Source organism: Bombina bombina, chromosome 7 (genome assembly GCF_027579735.1).
Source record: "Bombina bombina isolate aBomBom1 chromosome 7, aBomBom1.pri, whole genome shotgun sequence".
NCBI classification, from domain to species: Eukaryota; Metazoa; Chordata; class Amphibia; order Anura; family Bombinatoridae; genus Bombina; species Bombina bombina.
The window spans coordinates 393,958,542-393,976,415 of record NC_069505.1 but is presented as its reverse complement, the minus strand read 5'-3'; the positions used below and the strand labels follow the sequence as shown (position 1 = coordinate 393,976,415).

Genomic DNA, 17,874 nt, shown 5'->3' with positions numbered 1-17,874 from the left:
CCAATCTATCAGTAGGCAAAGGATACCATTTTTTAAACCTTGAAGGAGTAAAAGAAGTACCCAGTCTATTCCATTACTTTGAAATCATATCTGAAATAGCATCAGGAACTGGAAAAACCTCTGGAATAACTACATGAGGTTTATAAACCGAATTTAAACGTTTACTAGTTTTAGTATAAAGAGGACTAGACTCCTCTATATCTAATGCAATCAACGAATATACTAAATTTTAAATAAATACAAAGATTTGTCAGTGTCAATATCTGAGGCAGGATCCTCTGAATCAGATAGATCCTCATCAGAGATAGATAAATCAGTATGTTGTCGGCCATTTGAAAATTCATCAACTGTATGAGAAGTTGTAAAAGACCTTTTACGTTTATTAGAAGGCAGACAAAGCCTTCTGAATGGAATCAGAAATAAATTCTCTCAAATTGACAGGAATATCCTGAACATTAGATGTTGATGGACCAGCAACAGGTAATGCAACACTACTGATCATGACAACCATTACAAACTACAGCCGGAGGAACAGTTACTACAAGTTTACAATAAATGCACTTAGCTTTGGTAGAACCGATATCAGGCAGCAGGATTCCAGTAGTAGATTCTGAAACAGGATCAGATTGAGACATCTTGCAATATGTAAGAGAAAAAAACAATATATAAAGCAAAATTATCTATTTCCTTATATGACAGTTTCAGGAATGGGGAAAAATGCAAACAGAATTGGCCTCTGACAAAGAAAAAAAGGACCAGGGGCAAAAGGAAATGAAGTCTTAAATAATGACAAACAGTTTGGCGCCAAGTATGATGCCCGCAACTGAAAATATTTTTTGGCGCCAAAAACGTCTGCAACAAACAATGACGCAACCTCGTGAAAAGACTCGGCGTCAACTAAGACGCCGAAAATGACAAATTTGCGTAAACAAACGTAATTCTGGTGCCAAAAAAGTCTTGCGCCGAGAATGACGCAATAAATTATAGCATTTTGCGCTCACGCGAGCCTAATACAGCCCGCAATTTAGAAAAAAGAATCAATTTGAAAACTTCAGGTAAAAATGTTTTTTTTTTTTTTTTTAATGCATTTCCAAAATATTAAACTGACAGTCTGCAAAAAAGGAAATATACTGATAAACCTGAATCATGGCAAATATAAGTATAAACACATATTTAGAACTTTATATACAAAGTGCCAAACCATAGCTGAGAGTGTCTTAAATAAATGAAACTTACCAAAAGACACTCATCCACATATAGCAGATAGCCAAACCAGTACTGAAACGAGAATCAGTAGAGGTAATGGTATATAAGAGTATATCCTCGATCTGAAAAGGGAGGTAGGAGATGAATCTTTACGACTGATAACAGAGAACCTATGAAATAGATACCAGTTAGGATGACCATTGTATTCAATAGGTGATACTCCCGTCACATCGCTCTGACATTCACTGTACTCTGAGAGGAATCGGGCTTCAAAATGCTGAAAAGCTGATGTCAACGTAGAAATCTTAGCACAAACTTATTTCACCACCTCCATAGGAGGCAAAGTTTGTAAAACTGAATTGTGGGTGTGGTGAGGGGAGTATTTATAGGCATTTTGAGGTTTGGGAAACTTTGCCCCTCCTGGTAGGATTGTATATCCCATACGTCACTAGCTTATGGACTCTTGCCAATTACATGAAAGAAAATGTATTATGTCCCCACATAAAGAACTATTTTCTCAAGAGCCCCTTATGATGTACTATGTGCTTATTGAAAAATTCTGAGTCCTTATCCCCAGAAACTAAGGTAGCACTTACCTTGACTCCTGCCTGGCAGCAAGACAGCTCTCAGGCTTGAGAGGTCCTGTCCCTCACATCGACCTGAGGAAATCAAAATGCTGAGTCAATGAATATCTCAGACTGAAGGATAAGGGCAGCAAGTAAATTATGGGAGGCACAGTGAGAATTATGTCCCACAAGTTCCCATTGCTCTAAAGCCACCAAAGCTCTACTGAAGAGACTGATATGGACTACGGCTACACCCTAGGACAAAGCAGCACAATCTGGCACTACTTTAAAAATAATAAACTCTTGATAGAAGAATCTAATCTAACACCTCACTTTACCTCTTCCTGTCAGTAATGTAGGCAAAGAGAATGACTGGAGTGGGAGGGAAGAGAGGAGCTATTTAACAGCTCTGCTGTGGTGCTCTTTTCCTCCTCCTGTTGACCAGGAGATGAATATCCCATTAGTAATTAAGATGATCCGTGGACTTGTGTCTTAAAAAAGAAAGCTTTATAGTTTATACTGCAAGTCCTTCTGTGTCTGGTGATCAAGCCTAACAATGACTGGTGTGATAAAAAGCCGCTATAGTTTATACTGCAAGTCCTCCTGTATGTGGTGATCTGCACTTAAGCTGCTATAGTTTATACTGCAAGTCATCCTGTATGTGGTGATCAAGCCTAGCAATGACTGGTGTGATAAAAAGCTACTATAGTTTATACTGCAAGTCCTCCTGTGTGTGGTGATCAAGCCTAGTAATGACTGGTGTGATCTGCACATAAAAAGCTGCTATAGTTTATACTGCAAGTCCTCGTGTGTGGTGATCAAGCCTAGCAATGACTGGTGTGATAAAAAGCCGCAATAGTTTATACTGCAAGTCCCCCTGTGTGGTAATCAAGTCTAGCAATGACTGGTGTGATAAAGTCACTATAGTTTATACTGCAAGTCCTCCTGCGTGTGGTGATCAAGCCTAGCAATGACTGGTGTGATAAAAAGCCGCTATAGTTTATACAGCAAGTCGTCCTGTGTGTGGTGATCAAGCCTAGTAATGACTGGTGTGATAAAAAGCCGCTATAGTTTATACGGCAAGTCGTCCTGTGTGTAGTGATCAACCCTATCAATGAATGGTGTGATAAAACGCTGCTATAGTTTATACTGCAAGTCCTCCTGTGTGGTAATAGGGATGCACCAAAATGAAAATTCTGGACCGAAACCGATACTAAAAATTCAGGATGCCCCTGGCCGAAAACCGAAACAAAATTATTTTTTTCTTTTTTTTAACTACAGTGTGTGTAGTTGAGAGAGCTTGTAGGCGGGAAAGCTCCAACAATTGGGCGTGGTCACTTGTACCGTAGGGCGTGATCTGCAGTGAAACTGGTGGAGCTCTACAAGGGAGAGCGTGGTTATAGTCAGACAACAATACGAGGTGGACATGTGTTTTGTTTTTGGGTATAGTTATCCGTGCGATAGGCGTGGCTGCACCTGATCGTCTCTCATCGAATCTCCGCCTAGTTCCTGGTTTGGGTCTCACACTGACCCGTCAGATTATATGTCCGGAGCACCAAATGGAGTCTGCCTGTCACCTATCACCAGGACCACCGGACTTAGCTACCACCTTACAGGCAAGGTGGTTAAAAAAAGTTACTGTGCTTTTTTGTATATACTGTCTGGTGGGTGCTAATTTGTACCAACTGTGTGCGAGCTTGGGGCTTATGCATATATAGTGTGCACGCATATTTGCCTCAGGCGAATAGAATGTCTACGCACAAGAGGCTGATATATGAGCACTGTATATAAGGCTTATACATATTCACTGTGTGTGCTTAGGGCTGTGTCTAATATCAAGTGTTTATAAACATGTTACTTATACTCCTTTGAAAACTGTATTCAGAACTTTTTTTTTTTAAGAAGGAAACCAAAGGGCACTGCTGGTTTCAAATATTATCATGTCATGGAACTCATGTGTGTGCTCTGTGTACCAGTGCTGTGCTGCTCACCTTATGCTAAGGATAGACATGTAACTCAATAGAACAGGGGAGGGCTGTACATTTTTAGCCATTTTGGTCCTCTTTGGGTCGAAATTGCAATTGCACATTTTCGGCGGCCCAAATTTTGGTCTATCACTAGTATTATTCTTTATTTAGTTCTGTGTAACAGAATCAGATTTAACCATTTTATTTTTTTTACCAATTATCAAAATAAAGTATAGTCCTTGAAAACTATTATTATATGCAAAACTGGCTAAAAATGTAAAGTCAAGTAATAAACTCAAACAGCCGCTCTAAGCTGGCATCAAATTTGAAATATGCTACACAATAATTTTAACGAAAATAAAAGGAAAAAAAAAACGAAAAACGAAATAACTAAAAATGCCATTTTCGGCCGAAACTTTCTGCGGCCGAAATTTCGGTGCATCCCTAGTAATCAAGTCTAGCAATGACTGGTGTGATAAAAAGCCGCTATAGTTTATACTGCAAGTCCTCCTGTATGTGGCGATCAAGCCTAGCAATGACTGGTGTGATTTGCACATAAGCTGCTATAGTTTATACTGCAAGTCCTCCTGTGTGTGGTGATCAAGTCTAGCAATGACTGTTGTGATAAAAAGCTGCTATAGTTTATACTGCAAGTCCTCCTGTATGTGGTGATCAAGTCTAGCAATGACTGGTGTGATCTGCACATAAGCTGCTATAGTTTATACTGCAAGTCTCCTGTATGTGGTGATCAAGCCTAGCAATGACTGGTGAGATAAAGCCTAGCAATGACTGGTGAGATAAAAAGCTGCTATAGTTAATACTGCAAGTCCTCCTGTATGTGGTGATCAAGTCTAGCAATGACTGATGTCATCTGCACATAAGCTGCTATAGTTTATACTGCAAGTCCTCCTGTGTGTGGTGATTAAGCCTAGCAATGACTGGTGTTATAAGCTTGCTGAATAAAACCTTTAACCAAAATACTGAACTTTGAGACCACACAGTGAAGTGATAGAACACAATGGTTTTGCCAAGCTTGTTTATGCTCAAGAACATCTGATTGCAGGCTACTAAAAAAGTTTAATGTGACCCTTTACATAACCGGTGTCTATTTGGAGTTATTAAAAGGACATTTAAATAATTGATTGAAATGCATCACTTCAGTTCTCTTTAGTACTTAATAAAACTGCTTAATTGAAAAAGGTCTTTCTAATTTAGCTAAAGGTGATACATCGAATCAGATGGTTTACTGGCAAAGGGTTACTGTGTGATGATCTGTACAAGAAGTACTTCAATTTGATTACTATTGCTTCAGCCTAGAGAGAGAGAGAGACGTTATCACAGCACATATCCTTTACAGCTGATTACAACTTGTGATTGGCTGTATCAACCCTTAAAATAAATAACTCATCACAGCCCAACCTCTCTTTGTAGATAAATCAACTACTGTCAATTTCATCTCTGATTTAACATGTCCCCAATGATTCGATTTACCAGCTGGAGTGTATTAAATTTCACCTTTATTTCATCAGTTCAAATAGCTACCTTTGCCTGTTGAAACCACTGCCCGTATTAAAATTTACGAATACAGCAGTATTCTCTATGGGACGCTATGTTAAAGGGACAGTCTAGGCCAAAATAAACTTTCATGATTCAGATAGAGCATGTAATTTTAAACAATTTTCCAATTTACTTTTATCACCAATTTTGCTTTGTTTTCTTGGTATTCTTAGTTGGAAGCTTAACCTAGGGGGTGTTAGTTCACGTATTTCATATAGATAACACTGTGCTCGTGCACAAGAAGTTATCTGGGAGCAGGCACTGATTGGCTAGACTGCAAGTCTGTCAAAAAAACTGAAAAAGGGGCAGTTTGCAGAGGTTTAGATACAAGTTAATCACAGAGGTAAAAAGTGTATTAATGTAAAAGTGTTGGTTATGCAAAACTGGGAAATGGGTAATAAAGGGATTATCTATCTTTTAAAACAATAAAAATTCTGGTGTAGACTGTCCCTTTAACAAAAGGCAACAAGCACAGTTGAGGTGGGAGAGATTGGTAGTAAAATGCTACTTTTTAATTGCCCTAAGTATTTGCCTTTGTGTATATATTTTCTCTTTTTGCAAGCTATTATGTATATAACAAAGTAGCATTTCCCCATTTAATATCCTGCAGCTGGTATAACAAATCACTGGAAACAGATGAAGGGAAAACACATTTTTACAGTATGGTGTCCCTTTAAAGAGGCACAATTATTGAAATTTTATTCAAATATATAGACACAGGATAAACAAAAATGACATATCCTTTGCAAAGGTTTGTTATTATGGCCAACTCAACAGTCTAGCTTGTCAATTACTATTTGATATGACTAGAAGCAATGAGCGTTCATGGTGCATGCAAAAGTAGGTCATTTATAAAATAACACAAATGGCATCTTCATTATGTAGTGTCTGCATATCTGTAAAAGAAAATAACTGTTCCTTTAAAAGGGATATGAAACCTGAAATGTTTCTTTCATGATACAGATGGAGCATGAGATTTTAAACAAGATTCTAATTTACTTCTATTATAAATTTGTCTTCGTTCTCTTGGTATTTTTTTGTTGAAAAGCAAAGACTTATGCTTTGGAACCAGCCCATTTCTGGAGCACTATATGGCAGCAGTTTTGCAAGAATGTTATCCATTTGCAAGAGCACTAGAGGGCAGCACTATTTCCTGCCATGTAGTGCTTTCGATGCTACCTAGATAGCTCTTTAAACAGAATAGCATGGGAACAAAGCAAATTTAATAATAGAAATAAATTGGAAACTTTTTTTTTTTTTAAATGGTATGCCCTGTCAATCACAAAATAATATTTTTGTGTTTCATGTCCCTTTAAACCTGCGAAGACAGTAACATAAGCAGTTTTATTATGTGCTTAAAGGGAAACTAAGTGATGCGTTTTAAGTTACAGCATCACTTACACGGCCTTTTAAACCATCTACTGTTGCAACACAGCAGACACCCACCTTATCGCAGGATGAGTAACGTCATCTGAAATATCAGCGGTATATTGTTTAACCCCACGCAATATAGAGTTGTGCAAAACACTATCATACCCGTCAAAGCACATTTACTGAATCAGGCAGCAGAACTGATGGAGGTAAAGGGCTGTTTTTTTACCACATTAGTTAGTAAACCACATCCTCAAATGTATACATTGTACAGTGCTTTAAACAGCAATAAATACAAGCCAAAAAAAAAAAATAAAGTGGGGAAAAACGCAAAGCCCTGCTCCCTAAGCAGATGCATTTCCATTTAGAATTTAATTATCTTTGCAATCCTGTGATGTTTGCCTTAAACAATTCTTATCCACGTATTCAGAAATTGCTCATCTCCTTATCGGCATAAAAAGGCGCTGATCTCTGACGATAAACCTCCATGCAGCATGGAAAGAAAGTTCATACCAAGTGCTACAGTACTTTGTATTAAAAAATATACTTTTCAAAGGCTGCTGGTGTTCATTTGTTCAAATTAAACAGGGAAATACATTTCAACCCAGGGATTAAATACCCCATGGCAAGAGCAAACAGGGAGCAGATAGAGGTCACTAAACCATATATATATTACCAATTAGTCTTTTTTTTGTAGGATTCCCTATTTGTTCTGACTTGTCCACTCTCTCTCTCTGGGGGGCCCAATATCAGAAATGCAAATGGTTTGTTCAGCACGGTGTGTGGATTAAATATTTTGTAAATTAATTTTCCCCCTTTTGCTTCCAGAAATAATAATCCATAGTAAGTCGGTCTCCTCTGCGGTTTGAGCTAGATATAGTTTTTAGGGCAGTATGTACATCTTGGAGCTTAAAGACGGAGATTTGATTCAGGTATCCCACGCATCACTTGAAAGGATTAAAGTGTCTGGTGGAGTGCAGCTAGTTTACTGCATGGCAAAAGGTCAGGATCACTAGTCTGTGTCCATCTGCCCTTCTTGGCCCTCAGAGTCATCATTTGTGGAAATATTTAAGCCATCCGTAGAAGAGGTTTTAGGGCTATCACTATCTCGTCGCTGGTAGAATAGAACGTAGGCAGCTTTTGTCTGGAAAAGAAAACAAGAGACACACACACAATGTTTTTACCAAAATATTCTCACAACAATGCATCTCCTGTGTTAACAGATTAAAACAGCAAGGTATTTCAGTTAGGATCAGCCCTAATAGGGACATGAAATATAGCAATTAAAAACATTTTAGTTTTACAATAAAAAAATAATATAGCAGCTGAGCGGGGAAACTTCATTAATACATTGTTTCCAGCATTTGTTTTTCAATAGCCAAAAACATAATTTATGCTTACCTGATAAATTCCTTTCTCCTGTAGTGTAGTCAGTCCACGGGTCATCATTACTTATGGGATATTAACTCCTCCCCAACAGGAAGTGCAAGAGGATCACCCAAGCAGAGCTGCTATATAGCTCCTCCCCTCTACGTCACACCCAGTCATTCGACCAGGAACCAAACGAGAAAGGAGAAACTATAGGGTGCAGTGGTGACTGGAGTATAATTAAAAAATTTAGACCTGCCTTAAAAAACAGGGCGGGCCGTGGACTGACTACACTACAGGAGAAAGGAATTTATCAGGTAAGCATAAATTATGTTTTCTCCTGTTAAGTGTAGTCAGTCCACGGGTCATCATTACTTATGGGATACCAATACCAAAGCTAAGTACACGGATGACGGGAGGGACAGGCAGGATCTCTATACGGAAGAAACCACTGCCTGAAGAACCTTTCTCCCAAAAACAGCCTCCGAAGAAGCAAAAGTGTCAAATTTGTAAAATTTGGAAAAAGTATGAAGAGAAGACCAAGTTGCAGCCTTGCAAATCTGTTCAACAGAGGCCTCGTTCTTAAAGGCCCAAGTGGAAGCCACAGCTCTAGTAGAATGAGCTGTAATCCTTTCAGGAGGTTGCTGTCCAGCAGTCTCATAGGCTAAACGTATTATGCTACGAAGCCAAAAGGATAGAGAGGTAGCAGATGCTTTTTGACCTCTCCTCTGTCCAGAATAAACGACAAACAGGGAAGAAGTTTGTCGAAAATCTTTAGTTGCCTGTAAATAAAATTTCAGGGCACGGACTACATCTAGATTGTGCAGAAGTCGTTCCTTCTTTGAGGAAGGGTTAGGACACAATGATGGAACAACAATCTCTTGATTGATATTCTTGTTAGTGACTACCTTAGGTAAGAACCCAGGTTTAGTACGCAGAACTAGCTTATCTGAATGAAAAATCAGATACGGAGAATCACAATGTAAGGCTGATAATTCAGAGACTCTACGAGCCGAGGAAATAGCCATTAAAAACAGAACTTTCCAAGATAACAGCTTAATATCAATGGAGTGAAGGAGTTCAAACGGAACACCCTGTAAAACGTTAAGAACTAAGTTTAAGCTCCACAGCGGAGCAACAGATTTAAACACAGGCTTAATCCTGGCCAAAGCCTGACAAAAAGCCTGAACGTCTGGAACTTCTGACAGACGCTTGTGTAAAAGGATGGACAGAGCTGAGATCTGTTCCTTTAACGAACTAGCAGATAAACCCTTTTCTAAACCTTCTTGTAGAAAAGACAATATCCTAGGAATCCTAACCTTACTCCATGAGTAACCCTTGGATTCGCACCAGTGTAAATATTTACGCCATATCTTATGGTAAATTTTCCTGGTAACAGGTTTCCTAGCCTGTATTAAGGTATCAATTACTGGCTCTGAAAATCCACGCTTTGATAAAATTAAGCGTTCAATTTCCATGCAGTCAGCTTCAGAGAAATTAGGTTTTGATGTTTGAAAGGACCCTGAATTAGAAGGTCCTGTCTCAGAGGCAGAGACCAAGGTGGACAGGATGACATGTCCACTAGATCTGCATACCAGGTCCTGCGTGGCCACGCAGGCGCTATTAGAATCACTGATGCTTTCTCCTGTTTGATCCTTGCAATCAAACGAGGAAGCATCAGGAATGGTGGAAACACATAAGCCATCCTGAAGGTCCAAGGTGCTGTCAAGGCATCTATCAGGACCGCTCCCGGGTCCCTGGACCTGGACCCGTAACGAGGAAGCTTGGCGTTCTGGCGAGCCGCCATGAGATCCATATCTGGTTTGCCCCAACGTCGAAGTATTTGGGCAAAGACCTCCGGATGAAGTTCCCACTCCCCCGGATGAAAAGTCTGGCGACTTAGGAAATCCGCCTCCCAGTTGTCCACTCCTGGGATGTGGATCGCTGACAGGTGGCAAGAGTGGGACTCTGCCCAGCGAATTATCTTTGATACTTCCATCATCGCTAGGGAACTTCTTGTCCCTCCCTGATGGTTGATGTAAGCCACAGTCGTGATGTTGTCCGACTGAAACCTGATAAACCTCAGAGTTGCTAACTGAGGCCAAGCCAGTAGGGCATTGAGAACTGCTCTCAATTCCAGAATGTTTATTGGAAGGAGACTCTCCTCTTGAGTCCATGATCCCTGAGCCTTCAGGGAATTCCAGACAGCGCCCCAACCTAGAAGGCTGGCGTCTGTAGTTACAATTGTCCAGTCTGGTCTGCTGAAGGGCATCCCCCTGGACAGATGCGGCCGAGAAAGCCACCATAGAAGAGAATCTCTGGTCTCCTGATCCAGATTCAGCGTAGGGAACAAATCTGAGTAATCCCCATTCCACTGACTTAGCATGCACAATTGCAGCGGTCTGAGGTGCAGGCGTGCAAAAGGAACTATGTCCATTGCCGCTACCATTAAGCCGATTACCTCCATGCATTGAGCCACTGACGGGTGTTGAATGGAATGAAGGACACGGCAAGCATTTAGAAGCTTTGTTAACCTGTCCTCTGTCAGGTAAATTTTCATTTCTACAGAATCTATAAGAGTCCCCAAGAAGGGAACTCTTGTGAGTGGTAAGAGAGAACTCTTCTCCTCGTTCACTTTCCACCCATGCGACCTTAGAAAAGCCAGTACTAACTCTGTATGAGACTTGGCAGTTTGAAAGCTTGACGCTTGTATCAGAATGTCGTCTAGGTACGGAGCTACCGAAATTCCTCGCGGTCTTAGTACCGCCAGAAGAGACCTTTGTAAAGATTCTTGGAGCCGTAGCCAACCCGAAGGGAAGAGCTACAAACTGGTAATGCCTGTCTAGGAAGGCAAACCTTAGATACCGGTAATGTTCTCTGTGAATCGGTATGTGAAGGTAAGCATCCTTTAAATCCACTGTGGTCATGTACTGACCTCTTTGGATCATGGGTAAGATTGTCCGAATAGTTTCCATCTTGAACGATGGAACTCTTAGGAATTTGTTTAGGATCTTTAAATCCAATATTGGTCTGAAGGTTCCCTCTTTTTTGGGAACCACAAACAGATTTGAGTAAAACCCTTGTCCGTGTTCCGACCGCGGAACTGGGTGGATCACTCCCATTAGTAAAAGGTCTTGTACACAGCGTAGAAACGCCTCTTTCTTTATCTGGTTTGTTGACAACCTTGAAAGGTGAAATCTCCCTTGTGGAGGAGAAGCTTTGAAGTCCAGAAGATATCCCTGAGATATGATCTCCAACGCCCAGGGATCCTGGACATCTCTTGCCCAAGCCTGGGCGAAGAGAGAGAGTCTGCCCCCCACTAGATCCGCTTCCGGATCGGGGGCCCTCACTTCATGCTGTCTTAGGGGCAGCAGCAGGTTTTCTGGCCTGCTTGCCCTTGTTCCAGGTCTGGTTAGGTTTCCAGCCTTGTCTGTAGCGAGCAACAGCTCCTTCCTGTTTTGGAGCAGAGGAAGTTGATGCTGCTCCTGCCTTGAAGTTACGAAAGGCACGAAAATTAGACTATCTAGCCCTAGGTTTGGCTCTGTCTTGAGGCAGGGCATGGCCTTTACCTCCCGTAATATCAGCGATAATTTCTTTCAAACCGGGCCCGAATAAAGTCTGCCCCTTGAAAGGTATGTTCAGTAATTTCGATTTAGAAGTTACATCAGCTGACCAGGATTTTAGCCACAGCGCTCTGCGTGCCTGAATGGCGAATCCGGAATTCTTAGCCGTAAGTTTAGTTAAATGTACTACGGCATCAGAAATAAATGAATTAGCTAGCTTAAGGGTTTTAAGCTTAAGTGAAATCTCATCTAATGTCGCTGAGTCAAGGGTGTCTTCCAGAGACTCAAACCAAAATGCAGCCGCAGCCGTGACAGGCGCAATGCATGCAAGGGGTTGTAATATAAAACCTTGTTGAACAAACATTTTCTTAAGGTAACCCTCTAACTTTTTATCCATTGGATCTGAAAAAGCACAGCTATCCTCCACCGGGATAGTGGTACGCTTAGCTAAAGTAGAAACTGCTCCCTCCACCTTAGGGACCGTTTGCCATAAGTCCCGTGTGGTGGCGTCTATTGGAAACATTTTTCTGAATATAGGAGGGGGTGAGAAAGGCACACCGGGTCTGTCCCACTCCTTAGTAATAATTTCAGTAAGTCTCTTAGGTATAGGAAAAACGTCAGTACTCGTCGGTACCGCAAAATATTTATCCAACCTACACATTTTCTCTGGGATTGCAACTGTGTTACAATCATTCAGAGCCGCTAACACCTCCCCTAGCAACACACGGAGGTTTTCCAGCTTAAACTTAAAATTTGAAATGTCTGAATCCAATTTATTTGGATCAGATCCGTCACCCGCAGAATGAAGCTCTCCGTCCTCATGCTCTGCATATTGTGACGCAGTATCAGACATGGCCCTAGCATTATCAGTATACTCTGTTCTCATCCCAGAGTGATCTCGTTTACCTCTAAGTTCTGGCAATTTAGACAAAACTTCAGTCATAACATTAGCCATGTCTTGTAAAGTGATTTGTAATGGCCGCCCTGATGTACTTGGCGTTACAATATCACGCACCTCCTGAGCGGGAGATGCAGGTACTGACACGTGAGGCAAGTTAGTCGGCATAACTTCCCTCTCGTTGTCTGGTGAATGTTACTTAACATGTACAGATTGACTTTTATTTAAAGTAGCATCAATGCAATTAGTACATAAATTTCTATTGGGCTCCACCTCGGCTTTTGAACATATTGCACAAAGAGTTTCCTCTGAGTCAGACATGTTTAACAAACTAGCAATTAGACTAGCAAGCTTGGAAATACTTTTCAACTAAATTTACAAGCAATATGTAAAAACGTTACTGTGCCTTTAAGAAGCACACAAAAACTGTCACAGTTGAATTAGTTATATAAACCAAACTTAGCAAAGGATTGCACACATTAGCAATGGATGATTAACCCTTAATATCAGAAAAAAACGTATAACAATTGACAATATAAACGTTTTTATCACAGTCAAGCACAGTCTCACAGGTCTGCTGTGAGTGATTACCTCCCTCAAAACTAGTTTTGAAGACCCCTGAGCTCTGTGGAGACGTCCTGGATCATGCAGGGAGAAAAAGACAGACTGTGACTGAATTTCTGATGCGTAGTAAAAGCGCCAAAATAGGCCCCTCCCACTCACACTACAACAGTGAGGGGAGCTCAGTAAACTGTTTTAATTTAAAACAACGACAGCCATGTGGAAAATAAAGCCCAAAACAATTTTCACCAAGTACCTCAGATAATTAAACGATTTAACATGCCAGCAAACGTTTAAAATCAAATATATGAAATGTCTTCAAAAAGCCTGCTGCTAGTCGCTCCCACTGCAAGATAGGCTAAAAGATATATGCATACAGTATTTTCCCAGTGAAGTGCCATTCCCCAGAAATACTTAAGTGTTAACATATATACATGTCAGCCTGATACCATTTGCTACTACTGCATTTAAGGCTGTACTTACATTATATCGGTATTAGCAGTATTTTCAAAGTCAATTCCATTCCTTAGAAAATAATATACTGCAACATACCTCTTTGCAGGTGAACCTGCCCGCTGTCCCCTGATCTGAAGTTACCTTACTCCTCAGAATGGCCGAGAACAGCAAACGGATCTTAGTTACGTCCGCTAAGATCATATACAAAAACTCAGGTAGATTCTTCTTCAAATTCTGCCTGAGAAGGAAACAACACACTCCGGTGTCGTTTAAAATAACAAACTTTTGATTGAAGATATAAAAAACTAAGTTTAATCACCACAGTCCTCTCACACATCCTATCTATTAGTTGGGTGCAAGAGAATGACTGGGTGTGACGTAGAGGGGAGGAGCTATATAGCAGCTCTGCTTGGGTGATCCTCTTGCACTTCCTGTTGGGGAGGAGTTAATATCCCATAAGTAATGATGACCCGTGGACTGACTACACTTAACAGGAGAAACCAGGAGCAAATCCAGAAATGTTACTGCAACAGGCAAAACTTGGTACTGTCCCTTTTTTTTGTAAGCAAAATTGTATTGTTGTGCAATATCTTATCTTGTCACATCTGCTGAGGCCACTTAGCTTGCAGGGAAATCAGATCTCAAATCAGATCTCTGTATTGTATCACTTTCTGCACAGACAAATGCTTCCTTATCTTATCACAGTATATAGACCAAATCCCAATACTTAGAATAGGAAATTAAAGGAATAGTCTAGTTAAACAAACTTTCATGATTCAGATAGAACAGCAATTTTAAGCAACTTTCTAATTTACCCCTATTATCAATCTTTCTTCATTCTCTTGGTATCATTATTTGAAAAAGCAGGAATGTAAGCATAGGAGCCGTCCATTTTTGGTTCAGAACTTGGGTAGTGCATAGTTTTTTTTTTCTAGGGTAGCACTTTCTGATTGGTGTCTAAATGTAGCCACCAATCAGCAAGCGCTACCCAGGCTCTGAACCAAAATTTGGACGGCTCCTAGGTTTATATTTAAATAAAAATACCAAGAGAACAAAGAAAAAATAAATAGGATTAAATTAAAAAGTTGCTTAAATTTGCTGCTGTATCTGATTCATGAAAGTTTAATTTTGACTAGATTATTCCTTTAATATTGTATTACTTATCACTCCTACCTTCCACTGAGAGTAAAATTTCTTCTGCTGGCTGTGTTTACACAGCTTTTCAATAGCCTATAGTTAAGTATAGAAACTTTCAGAATGGGAAAGAATACCACAGACAAAATCAGCTATTTCAAATGCTGATATAGATAAACTAGCTATTTGTAAACAATTTAATACACTTCAGCAGGTAAAATAGGAACAAAGGGGAGAAAACTTTAGGATAAACTGTCCCTGTACCCATTAAAGGTTTACATATCTTCAGACACCATCTTCGCACATCCTCCTGATAACAGAGGCAAAGAATGACTGGGGATTATGGGTAAGGGAAGTAACACTTAACAGCTCTGCTGGGGTGCTCTTTGCCTCCTCATGCTGGCCAGGAGTTGAATATGCCACTAGTATTTGGAATAAAATTGGGGACTCTCCATGCCATAGGAAAGAAACCGAGAATAACCTTTCACCTCTTGGTGCTAGTAGGTGCATATACACAATGTGCTGATAATTTATTTTAAAATTCACCATCTATATCTCCAAAAAAAATTACAATATAAAATGTACTCAAAAAACTTTTTTTGTGTGAAAACCCTTTGTTTCATGAAACTATGCCCTAATGAAGGATGGATGCAAATCATCTGGGATGTAATGAACATTTAATATAGCACAGTGGGATGGATATTGATAGCAGTGCAGGCTCTTACCACAATTTGATCTTCAGAAGCAGGGGAAACACTGCTGTCATCAAAATAATACCACTTTCCATTTGCTCTGTTCTTTGCATACGCTGTATCTGTGGGGGGAAAAAGGAAGCAAACCAATTTCTATTAGACAAAAATAAACTCATTGCAACAACTACTAAAAAGTTATCTTCGCTCAACTCATTCTCTGACCCTGGCGTCCATGTATAATTTAAGAATCCTATTTCCATGCATTACAGATGTAATCTTCCATAAGAAAAATACTGCTATAGGTATGATACAAGCAGTCCAATTGCTTGTAAAAACCATAACATAAGTTTAAAAAACAAATATATATATACATACACACATAATATATATATAAATATATATATATATATATACACACACATACATACACACATACATATACACACACGTTTCACAAATGCAGGCACTCACTGGTCTTGATAAAATATCCAAAATTTATTAGGTCATTTAAAAAAAAATAGTGACATAACGTTTCGGCACGGCATTGTGCCTTTGTCAAATGTCAACATATATTCACAAAATGTACAACACACTTAAAATCATCTAACACACTTGTTTAAAACATACCCCTTATAAGGATGAGCTGAGGATTCAAATTACCGCCACACAGCCGCTCGCGCCTTCCCCATTGCGGCAATGACGTCACGTAAGCACACAACGTACCTAGCGTGATGACTCATGGCAAGGCGTTGCCATAGTAACGTCGGGAAGCCTGAAGCGTCAGAGCAAGTGTTGGCCTCAACGCGCCTGCGTCTAACCAGTATCAACATAGGATAAGCGCGTTGCAAACAGCAACATGTTAACAAACAATAGTGGCTACGGCAGATGTGCAAAATCGGCGCTTATGGCAGCATATGAAAATAGAGAGTGTATAAAAACGATCCAATGTACAAACACATTACTCACGTTGAAGACCCAAATAGACCAACCACAGGGTACAACAAGGGGTATTAGAAATGCACAATGTCCGATATTATACAAACATATGATCAAAAATGAACTGAAAGTAGCAAAAATGAGGAAATAGTGAATCAAAATAGATAGTCAATACTCCAATACCAATGACTATGACAGCAGACAAATTGTTGTCAGACTATACATATAACCAATGTCAAAAATATCATCACAATTGCAAGTAGTGGATATTGACAAATACATTCACTAAATACATAATAAACCACAGAATAACAAGATATAGCCCACAATAAATAGTAGTTAGTGCATACATTTTGTGTGAAAAAATATATATAAATATGTATACAATCCTGGCTATAACAAAAAATAAAAGCCAATTGTGGGAAAATTGATAAAATCCTGTCTCCATGGAGTATAGGTAGAAACTTATGAACAGTGAGCTTCACATAAGGAGATTAAGTGTGTTCGAACTAAGGCATTCACAAGAGAGTCAACCACCTAGAACACATTAAGATCCAAAAAAACAAAATTTATGCTTACCTGATAAATTCCTTTCTCCTGTAGTCCAGGAAGTGCAAGAGGATTCACCCAGCAGAGCTGCTATATAGCTCCTCCCCTCTACGTCACCTCCAGTCATTCGACCAAGGACCAACGAGAAAGGAGAAGCCAAAGGGTGTAGTGGTGACTGGAGTATAATTCAAAAATTTTTTTTACCTGCCATAAAAAACAGGGCGGGCCGTGGACTGACCACACTACAGGAGAAAGGAATTTATCAGGTAAGCATAAATTTTGTTTTCTCCTGTTAAGTGTGGTCAGTCCACGGGTCATCATTACTTCTGGGATACCAATACCAAAGCTAAAGTACACAGATGACGGGAGGGACAGGCAGGCTCTTTATACGGAAGGAACCACTGCCTGAAGAACCTTTCTCCCAAAAACAGCCTCCGAGGAAGCAAAAGTGTCAAATTTGTAAAATTTGGAAAAAGTATGAAGAGAAGACCAAGTTGCAGCCTTGCAAATCTGTTCAACAGAAGCCTCATTCTTAAAGGCCCAAGTGGAAGCCACAGCTCTAGTAGAATGTGCTGTAATTCTTTCAGGAGGCTGCTGTCCAGCAGTCTCATAGGCTAACCGAATTATGCTACGAAGCCAAAAAGAGAGAGAGGTAGCCAAAGCTTTTTGACCTCTCCTCTGACCAGAATAAACGACAAACAGGGAAGACGTTTGTCGAAAATCCTTAGTTGCCTGTAGATAAAATTTCAGGGCACGGACTACATCTAGATTGTGTAGAAGACGTTCCTTCTTCGAAGAAGGATTAGGACACAAAGATGGAACACAATCTCTTGATTGATATTCCTGTTAGTGACCACCTTAGGTAGGAACCCAGGTTTAGTACGCAGAACTACCTTGTCTGAATGAAAAATCAGATAAGGAGAATCACAATGTAAAGCGGATAACTCAGAGACTCTTCGAGCCGAGGAAATCGCCATTAAAAATAGAACTTTCCAAGATAACAGCTTGATATCAATGGAATGAAGGGGTTCAAACGGAACACCCTGTAAA

General features: G+C 40.0%; 1 protein-coding gene across 1 annotated transcript in view; it reads right to left on the bottom strand.

Annotated features, from left to right (window-relative positions):
- Positions 1-4,761: 4,761 nt before the first annotated feature.
- Positions 4,762-17,874, bottom strand: part of USP4 (ubiquitin specific peptidase 4) — a 311,070-nt gene continuing 297,957 nt past the window's right edge. Inside the window, exons 16-17 of the mRNA XM_053689414.1 lie at positions 15,373-15,461; positions 4,762-7,811 (exon numbers count right to left, since the gene is read on the bottom strand). Coding sequence (XP_053545389.1) covers positions 7,680-7,811; positions 15,373-15,461 — 221 coding nt within the window. The 3' untranslated portion in view covers positions 4,762-7,679. The remainder of the gene's footprint in view (positions 7,812-15,372; positions 15,462-17,874) is intronic.